Source organism: Mycteria americana, chromosome 7, assembly GCF_035582795.1.
Source record: "Mycteria americana isolate JAX WOST 10 ecotype Jacksonville Zoo and Gardens chromosome 7, USCA_MyAme_1.0, whole genome shotgun sequence".
In the NCBI taxonomy this organism is placed as follows: Eukaryota; Metazoa; Chordata; class Aves; order Ciconiiformes; family Ciconiidae; genus Mycteria; species Mycteria americana.
The window spans coordinates 8,243,710-8,271,634 of NC_134371.1; the positions used below are offsets into that span (position 1 = coordinate 8,243,710).

A 27,925-nucleotide genomic window follows, 5' to 3' on the forward strand; every position below is an offset into this window, starting at 1 on the left:
CCATTTTAATACAGAGGCCACATAAAGATAGGGTGCAGTGGAATGAAATGGCCATCATAATTTGACTATCTTAGTAACAGGTGTATTATTACAGCCCCAGATGTGGTAATAAATCTCAATTCTACCTTCAGATAGTTTGAGTTTTATTGCTAGGGTTCCTTATGCATTTCGAGGGCCATTCTATAGCACAGGACATTGTTCTGAGTTTTCTTTCTCTGTTTATATAAATATTCTATGATGAGAAACATTATTTGTTAGGTCTTTATTCATTGTTGTTCAGGGACAAGTTTGAAAGGTGAGGGAGTTTCTTTTTCAGGTAAATTGGTAGCCTCAGGAGTATGCCAGCTAATTATAAAATACTTCAGTAGGTTCATCAAACTGACCTGGGATTCCCTGAGGCTCAAAGAGTTTGTCAGACTTGGCATTTTCCCCAAGCCTGAGGGGAGCTTGCTCAGTCCCAAACATATTCATCTTTAATTAATGTTTTCTTTTTAAAATAAAACAACCAATCTTCCCCCACCTTTATTTGTTAAGTTATACTATTTAATTACAGGAGGAGGTACAAGATCTCCTTTTGAGATTTACATTTCAAATTATTAATGTAAGTCAACTGATTACTTCTTATTTTATGTCTTGCACAGTACACATTGAAGATTGGATATTCCAATTTGAAACGTACTGTGAAAAAATAACAGAAATTGCATCTTTGAATTATGATACCAGTAAGAAGCTTAAATACCTTTCTGGCTTGGTACTACCACACCAGTATATCCAAGAGCAGAATGTAACTCTAATTGAAGTAATTGCCTAACAAGGAAATTGAGCCTCTTTGTGGGTACTGCAGTGTGTCCTGGTGTCTGGGGGTAGCCTCAGTATATTATCCATCCAATTCTCCTCTGAAGTGGAACGTGTCTGTTAATGTTTATGGGTCTTTTCTTTGAGCTGTGTACTACAGAACTATGTATTTTTAGCTTCCCTTGGATCCTCAGCAGTGTGGTTCACTAGTGTGTCTCCCTCAGGGCTAGTCTGTCATGTTTAATGAACTGTCAGTGCTCCAGTCTTCACTGATTAGGGTGACCTAGGTGGAAAAATTTGAGGTACCTTTGCATCAAGAGATGGCAAGAGAGAAAAGAACAATATTTTCTCTATATAACCATTAAATATCTTACCTTTCCTGAGTTTGGGAGGATAGGGAGACTTTAATATGTAATGTTCTCATGAATCTTTTCATAATGGAGTTTAGGTAAATGGAGTTTACTCCAGTTGGCGGCTGGTCACAAGTGGTGTCCCCCAGGGCTCTGTGTTGGGGCCAGTCCTGTTTAATATCTTTATCAATGATCTGGACAAAGGGATCGAGTGCACCCTCAGTAAGTTTGCAGGTGACACCAAGTTGGGTGGGAGTATTGATCTGCTTGAGGGGAGGCAGGCTCTGCAGAGGGACCTGGACAGGCTGGATCGATGGGCCGAGGCCAGTTGTATGAGGTTCAACAAGGCCAAGTGCAAGGTCCTGCACTTCGGCCACAGCAACCCCATGCAATGCTACAGGCTTGGGGAAGAGTGGCTGGAAAGCTGCCCAGCGGAAAAGGACCTGGGGGTGCTGGTTGACAGCTGCCTGAATATGAGCCAGCAGCGTGCCCAGGTGGCCAAGAAAGCCAATGGCATCCTGGATTGTATCAAAAACAGCATGGCCAGCAGGACTAGGGCAGTGATCGTGCCCCTGTACTCGGCACTGGTGAGGCCGCACCTCGAATACTGTGTTCAGTTTTGGGTCCCCCACTACAAGAGAGACATTGAGGGGCTGGAGCGTGTCCAGAGAAGGGCAACGAAGCTGGTGAAGGGTCTGGAGCACAAGTCTTATGAGGAGCGGCTGAGGGAACAGGGGTTGTTTAGCCTGGAGAAAAGGAGGCTGAGGGGAGACCTTCTCGCTCTCTACAACTACCTGAAAGGAGGTTGTAGAGAGGTGGGGGTCGGTCTCTTCTCCCAGGTAACAAGTGATAGGACGAGAGGGAACGGCCTCAAGTTGCACCAGGGGAGGTTTAGACTGGATATTAGGAAATTTTTCTTCACTGAAAGGGTTATCAAGCATTGGAACAGGCTGCTGAGTGAAGTGGTTGAGTCACCAGCCCTGGAAGTATTTAAAAGGTGTTTGGATGAGGTGCTTAGGGACATGGTGTAGTGGCAGACTTGGTAGTGTTAGGTTTATGGTTGGACTTGATGATCCTAAAAGTCTTTTCCAGCCTATACAATTCTGTGATTCTGTAATGCTTATTCTGTTGAGTCAATACTGAATTGACTGTCCAAGTTTTCCAAGTTCCTCAAGGAACCATTGCTTCAACCCCTCATTGATGCTTTTCTTCAGGTTCTTCAACTGCTAGATTCAATTTCTTCCATCCATTGTCCCTTGTTCTCCCCAAATCCTGTCTGTCTTTCTCTAAGTATTGACTGCTGCCTAACGAAACAATTCTTTCAGTATTGCCACTTAGAAGACTTCATAATTGCAAATAAAATTCAGGCAAAAAAGAGTATAGATTAATGCTCCTGTTACAGCATTCCCTCATCCTCTTCTTACAAATCTCCGTAGTCAGGTCTAACACGTTTTGAAGGTCATGCTATGCAATGAGTTTTTAAGGATGGTGGCATATTAACGCATCTCAGATGACAGCATATTAACGCATCTCGGTGTCCTGATACCATGATCATTAATGCTCAAAAAGTGTATAAATGAAATGGGGATAGATGAGGAAGAATAAGAAAAAAAAAAAGTATTGTTACAATAATGGAAGTAAAAGAATAATGAACATCAAGGAGAATGACTGTGAGGTACTGAAGCAGATTATATGCATTATTTTAATTAAGAGTGCCTAATAGTACATATGGTTTCCTTTGAATAATAATTGCATGCTGATGAAGTGTGATTAGAGACTTTTTTTTAGGAGTTCAATTAAATCAAATCCATTTCTGTAAAAGGGGAGTGATTAAAAAGATGATATCAAGGTCTAAACTGAAAGCTGTGGTTGAAGCTTCCTATTGCAGATTTCTTTATTATTGCACTCCTCTGATGACTATTATCTAGTTTTTAACAATGCCACAAGTTTCAGGCTGAGTCCTGCAGATTCAGCATAAGAACTGAATTTTGAACTTTATAGATCAAATAGAAACTTAGCAAGTACTTGGATGTCCTTGAATGTATGATCCTGGGACTGGTCCTAATTCAGGGAGATTCTTGGTTCATGCATGTATCTTGAAGCATATGAGAAGATACTTTGATTAATTAGGACTGTAAGACCGCATGCTGTTTGCTAGGCTGATCTATATTTCTGTAGAGTGCTTGTGAACCTGGGTGATTAAATGCAGACTTGCACTGCTGTTTATTTTATCTGCTAGTCATTACTGTCTGACTTGTAAGACCAGCGGGACCCAGCCAACTGTCTGGCAACTGTTAACAAAATTATCAATTATCTTGCTGAGTCCTATCATCTTGTACTTTGATTGTCCTGTATCGTGAGTAAGGAGGGCTAGTTGTGCTAACATCCTGATTAGAGTCTTAAACACATACATAAGTCAGGGAAAGGCACTAACTGGTAGCAAACACAATGAAGGCATTTAGTAGCATGGAAGAGTGCGATGATTTCTGGAACTATGTACTAAATGTCCAAGCTGTTAATCACAGCATCCTGTGTTTTCATACCAGCAATCGACACTGATATATCTTGTCTGTTATTCTGAGATGACATTTACTTTCTTTAACTTTAAACTTTCCTTTATGGCTTAAACCAGAAAAAATACTTAACATTTCTTCTCCTAAAGTGTGTGCACTGTTAGCTAGCTGTGTGTTTTGTCCTTTGAAAGTCTGTATTACACAAGCAAATAAAAAAATAAGCTATGTAGTTTTGGTTTGACATAGTAAAGATCTATCCAAGATGCAATTTCTGTACATGATCGTTGTCATTACAGATTTTTGCCCTTGATCTGTGGAGATAAATTTTGGTTCATATTTTATTATATACTTCTCTTTCTACCAAAACAATAGCTGAATCTGTTTCCTCGGGACTGCCTGTAACCAGCTTCAGGCAGTTAACATGGCTTCATTAAAAAGAATCTAGCACTAGTTTCCCCCTCCTCCTGCTATACTTGAAGAGGGTCAGAGAATGAAAGCATTTAAAAGGTCACTTTCTGTGCAACAATGGCATCTTGGTTTATGGGAATGCTATTTGCAAATTATTCAGCTTTAAAGCAAAATTTTCTGTATTTGTCACTCAAAGTCTGCAGCTGGTAACCAGAGCAACCTGGCTTTGAAGTTGGAGATAAAGAATTAATGCTAGAACAAACTTTAAAATTCTCTTTAAGAAATCTAGCATGGGGGTTTGTAATGATGTAAAGATTTGTATTGTCGTGGTGTGACCTCTTCACCCAGAGCTCATGAAGCTCTTCGTGCAGAAGAGCGTTCTGTTACATCCTTTTGCATGCTCATAGCTACCCACACTAGGGAAAAGTCTAAGGGACTAACTTTTTTTTACAAGAGGCTTAAATCTAGTGGCCTTTCTAGAAGTTAATTTGACACTTTCTTTGCACCTAGACATCACTAGAATTTGACATACATAAATATGAAATACATTATTATAAACTCTTCTCAAGATTATTGCTACTTACCTGCATACTTCAAATACATGCAATTTCTCTTTATGTGCAGAAAAAATAAGAATAAAGCACTTGAGAAACTCTCCCTTTCTAGCTAGACTTCTACACTACCCACATAAGGAACTGTGCTTTACAGTTAACTTCATGGCTTCCTGTGTAAGCATTAACCCTGTGTATTCTGCCCAGACCTAAAGCTGCTCTGCCTCAGTTCCAAACAAACCAGGTTGAGTACAAGTTTGTTTACGCAGTGCCAAGCCTAACTCAGTAAAGCTATTATCTGGGAACCTGAGTTAATAATCCCTGTTCTCTGCTGCTGCGGTAACAAGAGCATGAGAACTGCCACAATGGGCCAGACTTCAGCCCGGTTCCCAGGCTCTGACGGTAGCTAGTGACAAACGCCTCAGAAGTGTATTTCCCCTATGACCACAGTTGAAGTTTGAATCTGGAGCATCATTTTTAGTAGTCAGCAGTGCACTGCCCTGCATGGGTCTGTCTAGTCCCGTCTGAAACCTGTTTGTGCTCATGGTGTCTGGCACATCCCGTGACAGTGAGCTCCAGAGCACAGTGATGTCTCGCAGGACACAAGGCACCTCTGTCCGCTCTGTGCTGCGTGAAGAGAGGAGGATTGCTCTCTGCCGCTGTGTGGGGAGCGGTATGATGACCCCTTGATGTCCTTGCTCACATCCCTTTCATTGGTGATCTGGATAGAAGGTAGAAGCGAGTGGAAAAACTCTGTATAACCTTATGGAGTTATAAGCCAGGGAGTGGGGTATAATCGCTCACTAGAAAGTAATACAATTTTAAATATATTTTTATATATACATGTATTAAAAGATTCACATAAATGCATTTAAATATACACAAAACATATATTTCCATATACTTTATATAAATATAATTTAACATGTAGGAATTTCTACATGTACACAGAAAACAAAGCGGAGATAAGTATGAGTTTCTTTTTTGTGCAAGTAATTGAAAGCAGTGGGATGAATGATCCCTCCCAGCTGTGAATGAAATCTATAGAAAATGTACTTTCACTGCTCTAAGTGCTGTTTATTACTAAGTTGGCCAACAAATTAGATTTTAAGCAAATTAATCACTTAAGAGAATACTTGTGACCTTAATTTCTCAGTGCCTCAGAATCTCATCCTGAGCCATGTAGAAAATGCAGCATATGATCATGTAAATAGAGATCTTCTGTACTCCAGAGTAAGCAGCCCAAGCTACCGTAATTCTGGCATATCTTAATATGTAACTTTCAGGATGCCTAATGCTGTGTGCCACCATAATACAATTCGTTAAGTGTTGTTTGCTGTGCACAGGATACCTGCAAAGAGGAGGATCCATATTTTGTTCACCTTCACTTTTACTTCCTAATCAGTATTTTCTATACTGAGAGTAAATAAAACAATACTAAATTATAGAGGGGAGTGCTGAAATAAAGTTTTTAATATTTGTAAGACCTCATACTTTCCTTGGTCAGAAACAGCTATCTGTTAAGAATGACTATGCTCTGCTTCACCTACCGTAGCCATAGACTCATCGTACTCTTTTCTTGGGGAGCCCTCTACTGACTTAAAATACAGGATGTTGAACTGAATGTCAGATACCCCAAAATATCGTTTGACCTGTAGTGTAAATACATGCCCTAGTGCCAAGGTAGATTTCAGTAAGAACAAAAACACATACGGTACTACTGAATTTTTGAGAAAGTTCTGAATTTTCAAAATTTGGCAGCTTTAGTGCAAAGCAAACATGTTTGTGATCAGATTTCTATTTCTTTGTCTCATCAAGGGAATGTAGTTCTTCAGAAAAATAGAGGGTCAAAGAACTGGTTGTTTTCTCATCCTCCTGCCTCTGACTTTTCTTGTATGAGCAGTTAACTTTTTTGGGGGGTGATGAATATAAGAAAAACAACTGTCTAGACTGATTATGCAGGAAGTTTTTCTGCAGTAAAGTGAGATCCCAGTATTAAAAATGCTCGTTAATTTATCATGAGTCTCACGATTACTGCCATTCATCCAGTAATAGTAGGTGCTGAAATTATGTTACTGTCAGAGAATCACAGATTTCATTTAGACTCAATTCCTCATGCTTAATTAAAAAAATCTGATAACATGAAGGAAGTTGGGGCAGCGGGGAACCAGCAGAAAGCAAATCCAGGAAATTTGCCTGTATTATCGAAAATATTTCTTTAACTTTTCAAGGGTGGAGAGGTTGGGGAAGGCTGATTATTTTAACATTTGAGATGGCTAATGTTTTGGTTCTGAGAGGGGATCTTAATATATGCAGAGATTTATTCCTTATTTACATGGGTGTGGAAACTGAAACCGTTGTTTATGTTTGGGTTAATGTCAAAAGATCTCAGCAGGTCACTCTGCTAGTCAGTATGTGTGGAAAGAGAGACCCCTTGATGCAAAGAGGCGAACACCTGAGATTAGACACTGCAACAGCCAGCCACAAAAGTTAAACCTTTTCATTCACCTTTACAAGAAAAAAAGAGGGGAAAAAAGTGTTATTTTCAACACACTGTTATTGATCACCCTAGGCAGCACAGTGTCTTCCCATGCTCTTTCCTCATCCATGAACCACATGGATAATGTGTGAAGGGAGAAGTGTCTGAGGGCAAACGTGACTCAAAAAAAAAAAAAGCCTGATGTCAAAGGAAGTTGAGGCTCAGAGTTCAAACAAGTTAGTTGCCCGATGTCACACTCTGATCAATTACAAGGATTGTTTGAGTCTGTAGTAGGAAGTCTTACATACAGAGGTCTGCTGAGTCTGTAGTTGGGAATCTACACAGGTTTACTACACTACCTTGTTACCTTATCTCCTTTCTAATATGAGTTGTCATGTTTTTATCTAGTTTATATAGACACCTATGTATATATATGTCATGTAGATTAGCTGCCACATGTATGCTAGTTTTCTCTAAGAGTGCACAGGTATCAGTAGGGTGAAGTGTTGTTAATATTCATAGAATAAAATTATATAACAAAAACCTGAAAATTATAGATTGCAGGAAAGAAGAAAAAGTATGTTGCAGAGGTATATGGCTTGAAATACAAAGGAGTTGCCACTGCACAGTTCAGGTTTCAAGTAGATGTGTCTAATTCATTCCAGCAGGTGAAACTGGAGTACAGCACTACCCAAGAGCAGTGTTCACAAAAGGATAAACATGGCAGTTTACCTGTTTTTTTTCAAGTTATGTTGTTTGTAACTTGGCATATGAAGCGATCTGAGATGTCTGTTTAGATTTTAGCACTCTTAATTTAACTAAAAATGTCCTAAAGGCTCGACAATTACACCCGCTGAGGTTTACATAGCACACAGGCTAGATATAGCGCACAGTTCCAAATTTCACTACACAAAAAAACCCCCAAGACTGGCATGTGAACTTCTGTGTTAAAGAAACTGCCTGCACACTATATGCTGATGTTTATTCTAGCAGATTGATCTCTATCATGCATAATATTTTCATATCTTCATATCCACTAAATATGTTTTCTTTTTATTCATCTTACAAGTTTCTCATTACATGACAGAATGGAAGATGGGTTGCCATGCCTGCGTTGTCTGTAAAACCAGATAACATTTAAGATGTGTCCCTGCAAGACATGATCAATAACAGCATGCCCCAAAAGCAAAGCTGAATCAGTGTAAAAAAGGCTGAGTGGAGCCTTTCACATTTTCGTATCCTGGGTTTTAAGTATTCAATTTTAAAAAAAATTTTGCATACCAATAGACATGCTTTGAGTTGTTAGTAGGCAGCTTGGATATTTGAGGAAGCAAGTTACCTTGAAAACTGAGTTTAACTCACTGAAAAACCAGGTGTGACATAAAAAAAATCATTTCTATGATGAACCCCCAGCTCCATTTTAGTTAGTTTCCTTATTTGCATTGTAAAACAGCTAAAAAGATAAAGGATATTTATAATTTACATAGATGAATGTATTGTGTGTATTTAATCCAGTTATTATTTTATTGACACAGTCTTTTGGAGAGTGGTGCAGATCCACCTGATGTTCCCGAGAGCTGACTTTTATAGTGAAATTAGCTTCATAAGTTGGGTAGAATTGCAGGAAGACATAGTTCCTAAAAGAGTAGGTTATAACACTTTGGAAGAAAGAACCACCTACGGCTTCATTTAAGAAGAGTTGAGTGATACTGAATCATCTTTAACACCAGAATTTTTGGAAGTTTTGGGGTTTGGGGTTTTTTTTAGCTTTTTGGATCTGCACGGTGTCAGAGAGATAAAGGGACAGTAGTTATTTCCTTCCTACAAAGATGTTTACGCTGTAAGGTAAAAGACCTTGAAAAAATATTACCTTGGTATAAACCTATTTTGAATATTCAGATTTATTTTCCAATATACAGTATAACTCCACAATTATTGTTATGTTTTATATTTATCTCTAAAGTAATTGGAAGTTCATTAAATACATTTCAGTTTACTGAAGAACACCTTTCCCAAAGTCAAGTGCAGTAGAAACATTATTCGTTATTTTTTCATTTTAAATTGTATCAGAAAAGCATTTCAGAATCAATTAGCATTTGAACTATAATTTTTTTCTTTAGACTTGATAATTGTGCAAATGTTACATCAATTATTGTGTGTATTGTTTGTGTATTATTATGTTTAAATGTTATTTGAGAAGTTGTCATTAGTGTTACAACCAGTTCAGTATGGGAATAGAATCAATTATGCTGCTTTAGCATTTCTGTTTGTGAGAAAATTGTTGTCTGTACTCTTTGCTAAGTTATTGTTGCATTTAATAATTCAATAGTCAGTCTGAACCATTTTTCAACAGGGAAAAGGGGGCAGAAGCTTGCCTTTATTTTCCATGTATATTCAGTGTTGTACTCAGGGGAATGGTATATCCAAAAATAAGACTATAAATAAGAAATCAGTAGCCTTTTCTGTCTTGCTGCATTATGTGGGTTTGATATATGCTTCTGCAGCATTATTACTTACTCTGTTCAAATCAATGCTGTGAGCTTTCCTTTATGTGATTGATTTCTTCCAGATTAGCCTACGAAGTACGTGATGTAATAAACACCGCTGTTACCTGTTTACTAACACACAAATGTCTGCAGTATTACATACAGAGATACTATAAAGTTTCCAAAGTGCTTCAGTCAGTCATAGGATTTTGATGGTATAACTTTATTTGAATAGGAAAGAGAAAACAACTTTGGTCTTACATAGTCAAAAATAAAATTGCTTGGAAGAAATAGAAGTAAGGCAAGAACTTATAAAAATCAAGCCAGATTCTGTAGGAGATAATGACAAAAAGGAAAGGTGCTTAGTAGGGTGTATTCTCCTCTTTAATGCCACTTTCATGCCTCAGAAAAGAAGCGTTTTTTCCATACTTTTGTGTTCTTAAACATTGCGGTAACAGATTGAAAAGTATCGGTAGCACTGTATAACTGTTCATGTCCTTCCCTAAAATATACCTATGAATATGTATCTTGCATTACTGTTTAGTGAAGGTTTTTGCAGAAATAGGGTGTCAGGGAAGAATTCAAATGTTTAGTGTGATGTAGCACTATTTAGGACTCAGTGAGTTTGGTCTCCATATAGAATGCCTCCTCTTCAATAGGATGTTATTTCATTGTCGCAGTTGCCTTTCCATAGCAACTTACGGGTTGTTAATGTTTTGGTCAGCTATGCTTGAAAGAGTTCCATGCAGGACAAGGAAGGATTTTGGATGGCATTTGGACGTTAAGAACCAGATTTTTACAGTTGCTTATGGTTGGATTATATGAACCTGGTTTGGATACAGTTTTGTACAGATTTCTGTTTGCCCTAACAGTTTTAATTTTTGTATTTCCGCAATACCTCTCTGATATTCCTAAGACTAATGTTTTCTAATGCTTTTTAACCCAGAGACTTTTGTCTCTAATCACTGATAGAAAACGTAATGGCCTTCAAGCATTAATGGCCCGTGCAGTTGGGAAGTTTGGAGAAAAGTTTCATGAGAGGTTACTGTGTAATATTTTAACACGGATGTCCAAACACAGTATTTTTCATCTTCCTTCAAGTTCACTCTTAGTTCTTTAGTTTTCCTGATAACGGCTTGACGTATCATTATTCTTCCATATTTTTTTCTCACTTTATGTATGGTAAGTTTTTTCTTCATGCGTTTTGCAATATTGTATTCTCTAGAGGTAAATCTCAATAGCTTCACAGTGTGTCTCTGCTCAAATGGAGGTTGCAGCCTGATAATACAGCATGTTCCCTCAGTCTCTGTGCCCAAATCAGGCTGTGGCTAGGTCAAAAAATAGTATTTCTTTAATGCTTTCTTATAAATGTTGTTGGGGTTCTATTAATCTTTCTCCAGGAAACTTGTATTTCTGATATTACCCTGTTTTCATCCACTTTCCTGGGAGGTGGTTTTCCTTTTCAATTGCTGTACTATTGTTTTTAATATTACTTTAGCATTGTTGTCTTTTCCTACTACTTTGTATTGTAGAATTAAAATGCTACTTTCAGCACAGCAACTATCATATTGCTTTTGAAGGACAGATATTATTCTAACCCCCCCAACACCTTGGGAAGTATTGTACAATATGATTCTATTCAGTCCACATTTTTATCAACACGATCACCATCACCTGCAGCTGTCATTCCATTTTAGAGCACAGCCCTACAGGTATTTTTTTTCCCTTTTTGCAATATCAAGATATGAAGAAGATGAATGAAAGTTTCTTGCATGTTTTTGTCAGTGTGTTTTTATAGCTCCCACGAACAGTGATGGACTTGGCAGCCTAGAGACTGAAATCCTCTGTTTAATCACAGGCTAGGGTATAGTTCAGCAGAAAGACATATTTCTATACACAGCCCCTGTAGCATGTCTAAGCCTTGAGCTGGAGAGCCTGTCTTCTATAACTGAAAAAAAGCACTCAGGCCAGTCAGTCCCTGGCCTCATCTCTGGAACTGTTGAAAAGAACCATTCATGCCATTGAGTTTCGTGACAGGTGCTAATGTCTAGTCTGGAGTGGACTGAGAGTTCCCTTTCACTCATTTGGGAATTTCTGTTACTGAGTTACTGAGAGAATGTAGTGTTCTATCCAGTTTGGAAGTTGTACGTCTGTGTGCATCAAGTTGTCACATATCTCTTCAAAAGACAGTAGGTTTTCAGGTCAGCTTGCATTTAGCCATAGGCTTGATCTGAAGCTCATTAACGTCTGTGATGTTTGGTTTGGTTTTTTTTACTTGTGTAAACTCTCGAAATCCAATAACTAAAACCAGAGAACTAAGTAAAACAATAAACCTCTTTCCTATTTTTAGAACGTTGAGATGTTTTATTTGAAAACAAAGCAAAACTAAGGCCCTTCAGAGACTCCTACAGTATTGCAGGTCCACAGAAAAAGTACTGCACAGAATTCTTGTGTGTGGTCATAAATCATAATCTCTTAACATTTTTTAATGTTGTATTAGAGAGACAACGGTCTACGTCATATTCCTTTTCACAAAGATGTGTTTATGGGGTTTTGTTAATTTTTCCCTGAAAATCCAATGTAATGAAAGCATGTGCTATTCCAAAAGAAGTGCTGGCTATTAAATCTGCTAGAAATTATTTGACTGTTTTGTGGTTTTTTTTGTATTTTTCAGCTAACAGGACAAGTGACTTTGCAAATTGCCAGTGAACCAGTTTTGCCGTTTAATGCCCTCGACATCGCGTTAGAAGTTCAGAACAGTCTTAAAGGTAATTTTTGTTAGAGGAATATTGTTCTCCATTGATACAGAGGAAAAAAAGGGATCATCTACTCCCTGATAGAGATTTTCAATTTCCACTTTAATGATAGCCAGTGATTTTACTAGTTAAACAGTGTCATTATATAATGCTAAATAAAACACAGTTTTTGTTGCTAAATAGAGCCATAAAATGTTTATATTTCTTTTGATGTTACTATGTCAGTTAAGCAATAATCAGTATTAAAATCTCATAATTACAGTCAAAGATAACAACCTCTGTGACTGAACTTGATTTTAATTCCCTTCAAGGCTTTGTTCAGTACAAGCAAGAGAGGACTTCTAATCGCATTGCCCTTTGGCTCCTTAATTTTCGCAATCATCTTCCTTGTTTGGTTATTCCACTAACTGACCTTGTTGGCAGAGCATGCTAACTTTTCTCCTTTTTCAGGTGTGACATAGCACGATTATTTACCAGTACGTATTGTTTGAGTTGATGAAGCACTGAGACCCTGGAAGTTCTGTATTTGAAACTCATCTTGGTGTATTTGGGACAATGGGTTGGGATTAGGGAGAGGGACAAAAAAGTTCCTAGTCAGAAAGTAAACAGAACTGACTGGTAACTTGGAAATGATGCAGCTATAATTCTCATAGACTCTGGATTTGGCACTGTTTGCTAGGTGTAGGATGAATGCCTTGATATGAGACTGCTCCATCAAGATTGTTGAGCCATTGCTAATATTGCCTTCTCATTTCTGGCTCTTTCTGTTGTCTTGTGGCCTTTTAGGGCTTGATAAAAGAACAAGTATTCTGCAGGCTTTTTGGCCTATGTTGACAACAGAACCCAATTAAGTCAATAGCTCTTGGCTTGAGCTGTTTAAGATAACACAGTTAAAGGGTGCAGTTGTGCATTCCCTTTTTGGGCTGTTTTGTGGTTTGTTTGTTTTTTTTCCTCTCTACAGTTGGTAGAAAAATGTTGATATGTTATAAGGAACTAAACCCATTCTATGTTACTGAGATGTTCTCTGCTACTATGTAGACTACAAAAGAACAATAAACCTACATCTTATCAATTATGAAAAGAATATCTGTCTTAGCTCCAGTCCTGAGGACTAAGGAGGGAGAAGTCTAGGTTCTAACACTATCTAGTGTCACTCATCTGTATAAGCTTTCTCCTTCCATATAATCTGTCTTCCTCCTCCCATTCTGTCCCTTTTCCGTTAAAGTTTCCTCATATCTTAGTGTATTCAAATGAGATCCAACTCTCTTTCCTTGTCTAAGTGACTAGTTGAAAGTAGGCTGGATGTGGAGAGCACATAAGAGGCTTAATCCTTGGAGATTAAATCTTTTGATAATTTAGCTGCCAAACTCTAACATAATTGTGTACAAACTGAGATATTTCAGAAGCTGGTATTCTGGTCAGAATTCAGTGAACTTAAAAGGAATGGTAAAAGGTACATCCCTGACAAGAACCTCCATGAAATCTGAAAGACTACTCCAAAGCATGCCCTTGTTAGGACCTCAGAGTAGAAAAATGTGAGATAGGTAAAAACATGTTGTTATTTCCTTTTCTCCAATTATGTCTCTGATACAGATTACCTGTCGTGTGCTAAGGCCTTTCAAAAATATTTTTTCTATTTATACATGTATGGAACTCTCAAGTTGATCTGTTAAATAAAGATGGAAGTTCTATAAAATCACACCAAAACTTTACATATAGTTTAGTAGAATGGGACATCTTATCTCAAACTTAGAGATTTTTTGTAATCTTGAGGTGTTTCCCCTGCATTTCATTCACTCCCTGCAGTATAAAGTATCACTTTTCTGTAATACACATTCATAGAAGTATGATACCTTTTCTTTAATCTTTGCCATCCATCATTGTCAAGACCTAGGAGTCAGTAGGCTAGCGTTGGTCTGGAATCAGTGAGCACCCAAAAAGACAAGTAATTTTAGCTCTGTTGTGCCATATAAATATTGGTTTAGTTCAGCCTAAACACAGCAGGGAATAATCATCAAATAAAAAGTGTGGCTCAGCTGGTATTCCTTCAACTGAACATGAGATGCCTGGTATTGTTCTTCCTTTTTTCTTTATTTGGAGTAACAAGAAATTTTGATTTAAACTGACTTTTTTCCTCTAACTTCAGTTATATCATTTATCTCAACCACTTCAGGGGAGGGAAAATTATTTTCTAGGCTGTAGGGCCAGCAGGATAAATTTTCTCCCAGCTGTTCACTTTGGAGGTTTTTTTAATGACTTTTCTCATGACTTTCGTGTCTCATCTATCTTTGACTTGTGTCAAATAACAGTTTATTTTTATTTTGGAAACCAATAAGACAATGATCTTTTTTTCTGGTTACTTAAATGAGAAGTTGTACTTTTTAACACGGCTCATGGATTTCTTTATTCTTCAAAAGATTTGATGTTGTCTTAGATTTCCTGTTCAAAGGTGCATTGTCTTAGTAAACTATTTCCTTCTCCAACTTGATGCAAACTGTAAATGTAGAAAAGGTGAAGGGAAATCTGCACGACATGCTAGAAGATTTGTTCATTAGGCTTAATTTTGTGCCTCTGCGATCTGGTTTAGTCAATCACTTAAACACACATTTTATTGCCTGTTGGACTTTCTCACATTCTCGAAGTACAATCATATGTGTAAATACTTGAGTCAGTTTTGCAGTCTCCTGCATGTCCTCACAAAAGGATGTGTGTGTCTTAATACTTGTTAATACTGCATTTATTTATGTTTCCAAAGGATTTAATTCTGTAATGTGGTGGGTGTCTGTACTGTTAGCTCTGTTAAATTCAATGGGATGTTACTCAGCACTTTATAAACGATTTCTTACATGCAGGATAGGCTAGATGGCAGGTTATCGGGAAATGTCATCCACAACTTGTTTACATCTGGCTCCAGGCCCGTTCCTCAGAAAGATGGGGAAACGGCTGTTAAGCGACATGTGTTCTCTCCACTTGCACACACCAGAACTCCTGGAAACAAGCTACTGCTTTTGGGTTTACCTGAAAGGAAGGGTTGTGACTGGAGAGACATTTTTTTTTCCTGCATCTGCTGATGGTCTGATGTTTGACAGGAAACCTTGTGGTCATAAATTATATGAGATGAGTTCCAAGACTGAAATCCAGGTCCCCGGGGCTATTCAGGCTGTTACCTATCTGATCACAGATGTGATATTTTAAAGAAATTCATGAATAGGTGACAGTTTAAAATATTCTCATTAACTACACATTGCAGTTGGGCTGTGTTTGTGCGTTTCATACATTTAAACTCAAGACCCACTGCAGTTTGATTCAAATACACAAATATCTCGCTAGGCCTTGCATGCTATGAAAACCCCATTCATCTTTTGAGGTAGGGCACAGACAAGATGTCATATCTGACATGTGAATGATGCAAATGGTTCTTTTAAGCACTTCTGTAGAAGTATTTTGTATGTATATGCAAGTACAAATGTGTAAGCATTTGTATATAAGTATTTTGTATGTATATAAGCATTTTTATTCAAAACGTACTTGTATCATCCGCTGAATGCTTTTAGCACTGTGCAGTCTGGACTTGCTCCTTGTAAGCTATCTTGCACTGTATTTGAGCCTCTTTGAAACTTCGTGTATATTACAGCAAGCTTCAGGGATTGATGATGGAAGTGTTAAAGTGTCTCATTAGGATCAAAAGCCTTTCTGTACCTTTGCACCTGACTGACTCAGCAATAACAAGTTCAATCACACAGTTTACAAAAATAAAGGCAACCGGGTTTGGTGCTAGCTATGTGTCTTGCTTAGGTGCTGTTGGCTGTAGAAGCTGATATCGTTTCATTATTGCAGGTCACTGGGCCCACCTAGACTCCTGCAGAGCTTTCAAAAATTGGTGTCTGTTGCCCCAGCCTTAGATTGTGGCTGAGTAGCACTAGGCACACATGCTAAGATTCCCTAGTTGTGGCTTTCATCACAGGCTGCTGAAGCTGGTAAGCAAATCAGATAAGCTGTAAGCCATCTCTAATAGGTACTAGCTGAGAGAGGCCTATGAAGGCAAATTAAGTTAACTGGGGGTGAGATTTTCTGTTTTTCCCTATATAGGGAGGGCAAGGGCTGTGATTTCAAGCTCTTTGGCTGACACAGTGTCAGCTGTGTGTTGCTTCCTATCAGTTAGGCCCTTTCTTCTCCCCAGAATGGATATTTTACAGATGTTACAGCAGCTGAAGTACTTGGGGTGATAATAGTAGGCAGTGCTAGCAGAAGTTTAAAAATAATCTGGTTTATGATAAGCCATTTCCAGGAAAGTCTGCATAACTTCCCACAGCCCTGGCTCGACCCGTACATTTCAAACCATCGGTCTAAACTCTCTGTCCTTAGAAAAATCAATACAGAAACATATCTCTGTCATTTACTTGATGGCTGCATACTCATTGCCTACAGCTATCTGCTAGTCTTCAGCCTGGCATCATTTTACCTGCTTGATCATATTTCCCTGATCATTTAGGGTGCTTTTCAGAGTTACTTTCTCCATCTGTCTGTAATGTTCAGAAAGCTTCCTTTTTTATTGTTCCCACCCATTACTCTTGACAGGTACAGAGGTGAAAAATGCAACAGTTAGTTATCTGTACGTATGATAGAAATACCTTCTTTGCCATGAGACACTGACATCTTGTCTTCAGTATCCTTTCAAGGATATTATATATTAGTACTGGCAAACCTTTCATCAGCCTCTAAAAAAAAAAAAATCATGGAAAAAAATGCATTTTCCATGGACAAAGCATTTGGTACTGAAGGGAAAGGATGAGCATCTCTTCTGTGTCAGTAGGCCATATATGTTTCAGCAGCTCTGTACAAAGTCATTGATAACTTCCGCTGTATTGAAATTGCGTAACAATATGTCACAACATGCCCTTTTAATGATAGCCTCTTTGAAAAAAGGCTTGTTGTAGCAACATCAGATTAGTTTACTTGGGCAGTAGCAGTCATGGTAGCAAAACTGAAGCTGATGGCAACATATTCTTTGAACTGAGGTTGTCCGTGGATTTGTGTTTCTGCCCCCTTTAGGGTACTTTCTACAAAGCTTTCCCATTCAGATTTTCCACTGCCAGGTCTCATCATCCAATTTTGCAGAGCATGAAAAATCTTTCTAGTGAATACAACACACCGTAGCTGCTCATGAATGTGCAAGCTAATCAAAACCTGAAGCAATTTCCCCTCTCTCTTACATGCAAGCACATGTTCACATGCATGGAGAGCGAGTGTCATGCCTTAAACTGCTCATTTGTCTGTGCTCATTCTCCTGTAGGTGCTCGTAGGCAAGTACATTCATACCAGAGGGCACAAATACAATTTTAAAATGCTAAAACTCTAGCAGTACTTTTCATAAGAGCAATCAGTTACATGGGGAAAGGCTATTGTATTCCATGTCTGTAAAAATAAATATCTATTTGGTGTAACCTGTTTCTGAATAAAATCCAGTTACATTTAGCAAGTGTAATGAAATTCAACAGTATAATTCTCTGATCAAGAGTATACATGCTCCTGAGTCACTTCCTTGTACTTGCAATTTTATTTAACAGCTAAACAACTAGCTTCATCATGATTCATACTGGAGACAAAAGGACAAAGAATACGAAGTATAATAATGGGGCGTTGTTTTCTCTTGAGTGAAGTAACACTTGCAGGCTTTTTTATTTTCTCTGTAGAAGTATCACAAGATGTTTAAGACTTTATTAGTTAATGCATCCTTTTCTTTAAGAATCATTTGCCCTTCCACTCTCAGCTTCTCAACTTGAGAAAAAGCATAAATCACAGTTTCCCTTGGCAGTGAAGTTCAGTGTGTTGTGGTAAAAACTACTGATGCCCTTAAAGCTATTTCCTTCGTTCCCTGTGGTAACAGTAGCCATAGACACTTGCAGATTTTGTACGGAAGTATTAAAAAAGGGCCTGGGTGTTTGTTTTGTAATGGGTGCTGGTTTAGAGTGTGATGTAAACAGTGCTTTTTACTCATGACTGTAAAGTAAAATGTCGTTTCTTTAGGGGCAAAATGCATGCTGTGGAGAAGGAGAGAGAGCATTTACAGGATTTTTATGGTTAAAAGGGTGGTCTGGTTGGCTTCATTTCCAAATATAGAATGATGTATTTTCCCTTTATCTCACCTTCCCTATTGAAAAGGCGTAGCTGACATTTACAATTGTTTATATAATATTCAGAATGAAAATTGTAAATGTTGTATGCTACCTGGAATATGAAGTGCTTTGCTGAAACCAAAGGATTCTTTCTAACAGGGTGAATTTAAACCTTTCCGTACTGACACAAGTCCCAGGGTAAGGTATACACAGTGCCTGGATTATATGCATGGAAATCACAAATTTGTCAGCTGCACAGGATGTTTGCCTGAGATTTGAAAATTGAGGATACTGATATTTTTCAAAATATCCCAAATGTACCAAGTTTATGTGCTTGGAAAATATTTTTCTGAGACATCAACCTAACTTAATCAGACTTTAAATTACTCCAGACTCAATCAGAAAGATACCAATCCCGTGCATCAAGGTACTACAGTGCCTGTTATCTGTTCTAATCAGGGAAAGGTGGATTGATCAAGAGCCATTGACAAAGCAACCTTGTCCCAAACCAAGACAGACATAAAACATCTTCTCTCTTTCCTGTTTCCACAGGGAGCTTCTGTTCATTGTTGAAATTCATCTTGATAATTCAGGAAATCTGACAGCTTCTCTCACACCAGCATCTCTCCATGTATTTTGGATCATTTCATGTTTTGCTAGATTGGAATGCGTTAGTCAGCTGAATGACAGGAGTGCATGGGGGTCTATGAACTCCTTTCCCTTTGCTGAAATGTATCCAATAGCAAATCTCTTTTTCCATATGAGAGGGAGAATATGTCATATTCAGGCATTTCCTTGAATTTCTTAGTTGTACCTATTTGTTTTTCCATTCCTGTTATATGCTCACTTTTCAGACTCCATCCATCCATAGTTTGAGAAATGGGTTGATGTTCTCCATTTACTATTTCTGATCTCTCCATATATTTATTAGACAAGGAACTTTAGTATTCATTTAACTTGTGTCTTGAACCACCTTGTTGGGTTAGTCATCTCAGTCACTAAGGTACTGAACTCACTGAAGTTTGTACATTCAACTAAAGGTGAGACAGCTGCTAAAGCTGAATGCTTTGTTTTGATTAAATCATAATTTAAAAGATCTAAGGATCGTTGATTTCCTTGTCCTTAATAGGCAAAGTGAATCTTGGCCTTAAAGATCACCTCTGCATCCTGGAAATGTTTTTGCTGACTGATGTTACTTTTGACTTTATATCAGGTTCAGACTCTGCTTTCTCTCTCCATGCACTTGTAAAAATTAATGAAGTTTATGCACGCACTGGGAAAGGAGGGCACGCTCTTCACCTGCACTGCAGGTGGGAATAGACTGTGCATTCACAGTGCTCCAATTCACGTATCACAGTCTTCTTTCTGGACTGTGAATAGGGAAATACGGAAATCATGGTGTGCTCCACAGTGCTGTGGGCTTTTGTTCTTTTGGTGTCTGTAGGATTGCAAACAAAGTAACAGTTAACACTCCAAGTTTAAAAAGTTTTGAAAATATTGACTGGATTAGAACATACATTTGGATATCAATTAAAGTGTTAGTTAGCTCATTGGCATATGATTTAAGTGATTAAGAGGAACAATTCCACATCCCCTCTACAACTGTTGTTAACCTCTAGGATTCTAAAATGTTGAACAAAATTCAATTAAATTTTGCATATTACGATTTTCTGTACATACAACAGTCATTATGGAATCTAAGCACAAGCTTTCAAACTTGAGAGCAGTAGCATCAAATGACATTGAATAAATTCTGTCCCAGAAGGAAATGTTACAGTTACTGATTTATAACCATTGCTTCCTGCATGCCTCTTTTTCCAAGGGTAGATTTCAAGCTGTACCCCAAAATCATTCCTCATAGCTTATTAGATCTTAAAACATCACAGCCCAAATTGATCTTCTTTGAAAAGTAGAATAGCGCTTATGCACAATGATCTATGGCTTTCCTTGATCCATTAAATAATTTTCACAAGGGAAAAGAGGCTCAGGTTTTAATTGAACTATTAATTTTGACTTGTAAGCAAGAGTAATAAGTGATGTTCTCTGAATCACTGGCAACTGCCTTTCTCTTACTGTTCCTAGGTGGTGAAGTAGACATTCCTCAGTTGCTTGCAGCGGCATCACGTCTGAGGGACACCGCAGAATTGTTCCAATCAGATGAGATGCGCCCAGCTAATGACCCCAAGGAGCGAGCTCCTATCAGAGTCAGGATGCTCAATGATGTGCTACAAAGCTTGGAGAAAAGCTTCCTGGTTCATCGAGCTCCTCCAGGACTTTACAGGTATGGTGTTCAACATGCTCTTCATTTGAGCTAAAATGGTAATCTCACATTGCTTGGTTTTCAAAACTCTCATGCTCTTTTAAAAAAATCTCAGTGAGTATCCAAGATTAAAGCTGTTTTTTCCTATCTCATCCTTTCTGCAAAAAACATTAATTCATTACAATACAAAAGGTCATTAGAATGCAGCACTGTAGTGTTTCTGTCATGGCATCACTGCTAACAAGATGTATGGTGTGATGGCAACTCAGGCAGCATGACAGATACTTGTGTTAGACGGTACAGTAAGCTTTCAGAAGAGGAAAATATTTTGAAGTCTAATACTGCTTGACAAGCTCCACCTATATTTTATTTAAAACCTTTTACAGTTCATTGAAGATTCAGAATTATACAAGATACTGTGTAGCATTATTTAACATATTTAATTATATAGCATTGTTCTTGGGTGCATTTCAACCAGTCAAAGGCAGTACAGTGGAGTGAATGAGAAGGCCTTAGTCAGTCACCATTCAATAACATCTTGTCTCTGTTTAGAATTCTTCTCCAATATGTATTCAGCTGCACTACCCAGGTTGATTTTAAGATGTCATAATCACTCCATCTTTCACTTTCTAAGAAAAAAGTCTACAGGTCTATATGTCTCACCACAGATTTCTCTACAAAAAAAACTTACGGCGATCGGTAGCTTAAAAAAAGTTTGAAAAGCAAGAATTGGCCAAGCCTGCCCTGAGTAATGCCTGGCCCTCTGGCTGTTTAGGAGAAGTAATAAAATGTGTGCATGTGCTTCAGTACAAACTGTCTGAAACACTGTATCGCAGCCCATCGATGTAGTGTTTTATAGCTTGACCCCAAGTATATGTTTTGAATGCCCTGGACTACACAGTGAGGGCGTGTGTGGGTTGTTTGACTTCACCAGGCCTACTGGGATTATTTTGGATGACTCTGCGGCTGAAGAGAGCCAATGGCTCATCCATACTGTCCATTAGGAGGCTTCCCCAGGTAAAACTGTCCCTAAAGCCATACCCAGGTTTTACTTTAGGGGAAACTGGTTGGCATACTCAAAACAGAGAGCTTGGAAGTGAACTGATCTACATACACAGAAGATAGACAGGGACCAGGACACAGAAGTGAATGATGCATCTATGTTATTTAAGGAATATAAATTCTTTATGCAACCAGAACTAACTAAAGTAATAAAACAGTACTTTGTTGCAGCTGATGGGAAAATTGTCAAATGGCTTTTGCAAGTGATTGTTTCAAGGGGGCACAAAATAGACAGACGGTAGAGGTAGACTTTGGAAGAAAAGCAGAAAGCTACAGCATCAGGAGGAAGAGATTCTTCCAAGCATTAGGAATGGCATAAAACAAATGCAGTCATCTTTTAACAAAAACAAATGAAAAAAAAAAAAGGCAGTTGTGGTGAATTCAGTGTCAGTGAATAAAATCCCTACAGCTATAATAAAGAAAATATAATAATGATATTTGAGGAGGGACTAATTTACTTCATTCCTGCTGTGGCTGGATTTATAATATAAAGAAATAAACCAAAACGTGATTAAATAAAGTCTAACATTCCAGGTTTAGCACTGCTGTCTCTCTTGTCTGAACTGGTATGGTGTTGCAAAGGAGCCGTAAAACTGCTTAACATAATGTAATGTGTCTGCGTTGCATCACAAAGGCACATTGTTGAATCTGGCCCAGTTCTTTATTTGTAAAAATAAATTATACCAAAACTTCGGATTCCAATAACTGGGTCTTTTGAGGTCTTCTAATATTTAAATTCTTGCAGTGCTTGCAGAATTAAGTTTGTTATTCATCAAGATGTAATTGCTAGATTTGCAGGTATAATGTGAATTAAATTTTTCACCTTCCTGCTCTCAGCAGTACTTTGGCGCAGAGCGCGGTATTCATACTGGCAAAGTAGATAGTGTGGAAGTGAAAATTTTGTAATTTTTCCCCTCCTGATTTCATTACATTTGATACAGGATTTAACAGTAGACAATAAGGTTACTTTAGAGTTTGTGGGAAAACATTGGATTTGACTTTACTCTGAACTATTTTACCTAACATCATCTGGAGTATGTAATAGTAAAGTACACCTTATGTATCATCATTTAGATACTTATTTAAAAAGAATGCATTCTTTGTACTGTGCTGAGGTGTGTAATTGTAGTGTAGATTTACCTTTACTGCAAACAGAATCGAGGACAGTGATAGATTTCTGATTTCTTTTCCTGACATTAAAAATCTGAAGTACAGTTTCTTTTCAAAAAAAGCATCTAACAATGTGTCTTTGTTTAGGTTATTTTTCACTTTTTAGGGATTGAAAGTCCTTCTATTAATTGATGTAGTTATATGAATCTATTTTGTGTTCTGAAGCTATAATTGTATCACAGGAACACTAGAAGTACTTGAAAAACGCGATGTACTTTTTTTTGCTTGTATAACTTTAAGCTTTTCTTTTTGTAATTTGGTAAAGAAAACAAACAAAAAAATCAGTCTCACAGCCAGGACCTTGTATGCCATGTTTCATCCCAGTCGGAAGATTGATGGGCAAGTTATAAACCCCTGAAATAGTGGTTTATAATGGAAATGCTGGCAGCCCTTTAACTATAGCAGCGCAAGCAGTGCAGCAATAAATACTATGCTTCATCTGTAAACAGAAATTTAGGATGCAGTTTGCAGCCTTGACCTTCAGGCTCCAACTGTGTTTAGATCATTAAGATTCCATAAATACTGTAATTTACAGCCTTCTGAAGGAAGAATTTGTGTGCACAGTAAAGCATGTATTCTTCATGAAAAAATGATTGCTTCCTGTATACCCATTTGGACTCATATTCTCAACCTCAATCAAAGTACTTGACAAATTTGCTGAAGTTTAGGCATCATTTTTAGGCTTGTGTTTGTCCTAATTCACAGCTCTCTGGATCTATACTATGTTTTCTCTTCTAGAACTTGAATTAAAAAGAAAGGTGGATTTTTTGCTTTATTGCAGGAGGTGGATTGCAACCTACTTGTGTTTGTCTACTACAGGGGAACTAATACATCTTTTCTATATTTTTTTTTTGTATGGTTTGTACACTCATTGCCATAGCTGTGGTGGCTCTCACTGTATATATGTACTTAAAAAATAGATGCCTCATTCCAGTCAATGCCATAGGGCAATATTTAGGCGTAATTGATGCATTATTCATCTATAATGAGCAATAAAATTATTCAAAGTTACTAACAGAATTCAAGTTATTTTAGTTTTTGATAATTATATTAGGATATCCTGACTACATTTAAGTAAGGATGATTGATATTGGCAGATTGTTCAATACAGTATAACTAAACACTGCAGTTTAGATTATTATCCTTCTTACCTGAACTTAATGACATTGTACTGAAAATTTGACAATAGCGTACTTTCCCCATGATATTCTATTTCCAACTGAGCTGGAAATATACAAGTACAGCTTTCATCAGGGTATTTTTTTATCCAGAAATTTAGACAGAATGAAAAATAACAGGTTGAGAAATATTACCCTGCTTTGCAAGGGTTACCCTGGGGCTTGATTTGGGGTTAGGACGAAATCTCTGAGTTTTATTGTACCTGAAGAATTTCTGTGATTCCCAAAGGTAACCATGGGTAGACTTTCTATTTCCAAAATAAATGTTTAGGAAGAAAATAGGACAGCTGTTGGTATTTTTCATTTATCTGTCTTTGCTTCTCATAACATAATCATAATATTGATAATTTTCTGAATTATATTTTGTCATTATTTTAGCGGAATAATCAGTAGAAATTTATATATGTTTATTTCTTTCCTCTAGCCATTTCTCGCTTTCCACTCTTACAATGTATTCTTGCGCTGAACATTTCTGTATATTTTCTGATGGTCATATTTTGCTACTAGTACTGATGACCATAGATTACACTGTGGTGGCATGCACGAAGCTCAGGTAAGAACAGAGGTTCCATTACTTTAGGCACTCTGCGTAGACAGGGGGAAAAAAAAAAAAAAAGATCTCAAGTGTATTGTCCTCTCAATGAGATGGTCAGCCTCAGCAGAGATATAAGATGACTCTATAAATACTGATATATAGTAAGAAAACTCCAAATTCTTACCTTCATCAGCATTCAGTAAAGCATGTGTAGTTGCCTGCTAGGGACAGGAGAAGATGCTTTATCTCTATATTCTAAATAAAAGGTGCTTCAGCCATAAATAAACATAGATCAAAGCAAAGACCTGGGGCGGTTTCCCTACAGTGAAAGCAGCTTGTCTGATAAGGTCAAGGAAGTACTCGCTGACACCTGTTCTGATACTGATTAACCAGATCACTGCATGGTTTCTGAGAGAGAACAAAATTAATTTCTGTAAATGAATGTTTGTAAGTTAGGTAATGGGGCAAATGCGTCCATGCTGACTGATGGGTCTCCTCTTTGTCTCTTTCCTGAACATCTTTGTCTTTTGTGCATCAGCTAATCCTTAAAAGTCTTAGATTCTAAAAGTCTACTGTCATGCTTTTGCATCCTTTTCCCTCTATGAAAATACCTACCAAAACACTGACACCGGCAATATCATGGATAACAAGACAGCATGTATCTTCCTGGTGTTTATAAATATTGAGCTCAAATCTTGTGTTTGCTTAGACTGAGTAAGACCATTCCCCCCCATTCCTTGTATATTTTATTTCTTATATTTGGTGATCACCACAGCCTCTGACTCCCTGTCAGCCTAATGTATCTGTCAAGTCTGTGTGTACGCTCCTTAGGTATTCACACACAGAGCTTGTGTCTCTTTGTTGAAAGGCTTCAATGGCCTTGGAACAATGAATAATAATATTGCAAAAAAAATGAGATAATCAAGAAAACTTCATGGAGTATTAGGCAGAGGACACTCAGTGCAGTAAGATGTCCTCTCTTTCTGAGAGTGTTTGATTTCTTCAGATCCATGTCTAGAACTCAACATAATCTTCATATTTGATGGATGCTGTTGATACAAGGTGGAGCCAGTAGTAAGGGTTTCCTAGGGTTTCCTAGAATACCCTGTGATACTCCCACCAAGATTTCTAAATCTAAAAGAGTCACTAAAAACAGAGTTTGTGTCTTCGATCTTTAAATGTGAAGTCCAAAAGAGGCACACAAGGGCTCAGGCTGTCATTTCTGCTCCAGTTAGGTGGTTTTTATTCTTAATGGACCATTGCTTAAGGATCAGTTACGTCCTGACTGACAGTTCTTTTAACAATTTTTTAAAAGTATCAAAGTCAACTTGTGTGAAATCTTTCATTTAAGAGTTCCATCTTAGCTTGCCAAGTTCATCCTGTCCATTAAGGCTGTATGCATCTGTCACCACTATTTATGGAATTGTTGCAAGGGCCATCGTGCTATGTCTAGTAGATGTAATTGAGTGAACTGAGTAATAAGTAGGTGAAAAGTAACGATTTCGAAAACAATGTGTTTTCAAGAAAGACCTCCAGCAGTTTTTATTGCTCGCTTGTGCAAGTTAAACTTCTTCCTTTTGCTTCTTTTTATCATGGATACCCAGGTGTGGCATTAACACTTCATTGGGCTAAAAAATTACAACAAATCAGTACGTTACAATGCACTGAATAAAATATTTGCTATAAGCAATGATGTATTGTGCACCCTGAATTTGCCATAATGAAATGAAAGAACAATCAAAAGATGCATTTAGCTCACACAAAAAGATAATTTGCATTGCTGCTAATCTCATGCCACTCAAGTGTTTGTTGTTCACTAGAACAAATGTTTTCCTTTCAGATTGAGATTTGTTATATACATTCCTGACATCTGTACAGAATTTACTGGATTTACTTCTGTTTTGCTAATAAACTACAGCAGATTCTCAGGTGTCAAAATTCACATGCCCTAAGACTCTAGATTTTAGGGGTACATTTAGTAGAAAAATTAAAGTCCTTATTAAATCTCCATGTGTAAACGAGCTGCTCATTGGATTTACAGAGGACAAGCATTAAAGATGCAAATATCCTGCTCATCTTAGTGTGCTGGTGTTTAACCCAGCAGGCAGCTAAACACCACACAGCCATTCACTCCCTCCCCCCCACCCCAGTGGGATGGGGGAGAGAATTGGGAAAAAAAAAAGTAAATTTCATGGGTTGAGATAGAGACAGTTTAATAGGACAGAAAAGGAAGGGAAAATAATAATGGTAATAATAATAATGATAAAAGAATATACAAAATCAGTGATGCACAATACAATTGCTCACCACCTGCTGACCGATGCCCAGCCAGTTCCTGAGCAGCGATTGCTGTCCCCCGGTCAACTCCCCCAGTTTCTATGCTGATCAGGACGCCATATGGTATGGAATAGCCCTTTGGCCAGTTTGGGTCAGCTGTCCTGGCTGTGCTTCTTCCCAGCTTCTTGCTGACAGGGCATGAGAAGCTGAAAAGTGCTTGGCTTAGTGTAAGCACTACTTAGCAACAACTAAAACATCAGTGTGTTATCAACATTATTCTCATCCTAAATCCAAAACACAGCACTAGACCAGCTACTAGGAAGAGAATTAACTCTAGCCCAGCTGAAACCAGGACAGCTTGTTGTAGGAATTACTACAGCAGGAAGCACCTGAACCAATGGAGGAGAAGCCTTACAAGAAGCAGTGCACGTGCAGCAGTGACCTGACCTGAGCTAGCTTTGGTGCCCAGTAACTCCACGCAACACACCACCTCTCCTGTCCTGAGTGACCACCATAACAGATAGAGCCCAAAGTCATGGACTAAATGAACTCAGTGGACATTTATATCTGTAAAATATCTGTAAAATGTTTTTACAGATATTTTACAGGGGTGATCCATAGATAAGGGAATGGTATCTGTGTATTGTATCAAAGGACGGGAAGGGGGGTGGTGGGTAACAAGGATGTATTGGATAGTGTGGGACCTGAACATGACGTAAATGGTATGGAATAAGGTGTGGAGAATGTGCTTGTTTTGGCTAGGGTAGAGTTGATTTTCTTCATAGTAGCTAGCATGGGGCTATGTTTTGGATTTGTGCTGAAAACTGTGTTGATAACTCAGGGATGTTTTCCTTACTGCTGAGCAGTGCTTACCCAGAGTCGAGGCCTTTTCTGCTCCTCACCCCACCCCACCAGCGAGGAGGCTGGGGGGGCACAAGAAGCTGGGAGGGGACACGGCTGGGACAGCTGACCCCAACTGACCAAAGGGA

The 27,925-nt window shown here is 38.0% G+C and overlaps 1 protein-coding gene across 7 annotated transcripts in view; it reads left to right on the forward strand.

Moving 5' to 3' along the window:
* Positions 1-27,925, forward strand: part of NAALADL2 (N-acetylated alpha-linked acidic dipeptidase like 2) — a 520,054-nt gene that overhangs the window by 470,983 nt on the left and 21,146 nt on the right. For all 7 annotated transcript variants that reach the window (XR_012776415.1, XM_075506899.1, XM_075506901.1 and 4 more), the window contains 2 exons: positions 12,257-12,350; positions 20,537-20,735. Coding sequence is in view for 6 of the 7 variants with exons in the window: in XM_075506899.1 (XP_075363014.1) it covers positions 12,257-12,350; positions 20,537-20,735 (293 nt within the window). In the remaining variant the exon portion in view is untranslated. The remainder of the gene's footprint in view (positions 1-12,256; positions 12,351-20,536; positions 20,736-27,925) is intronic.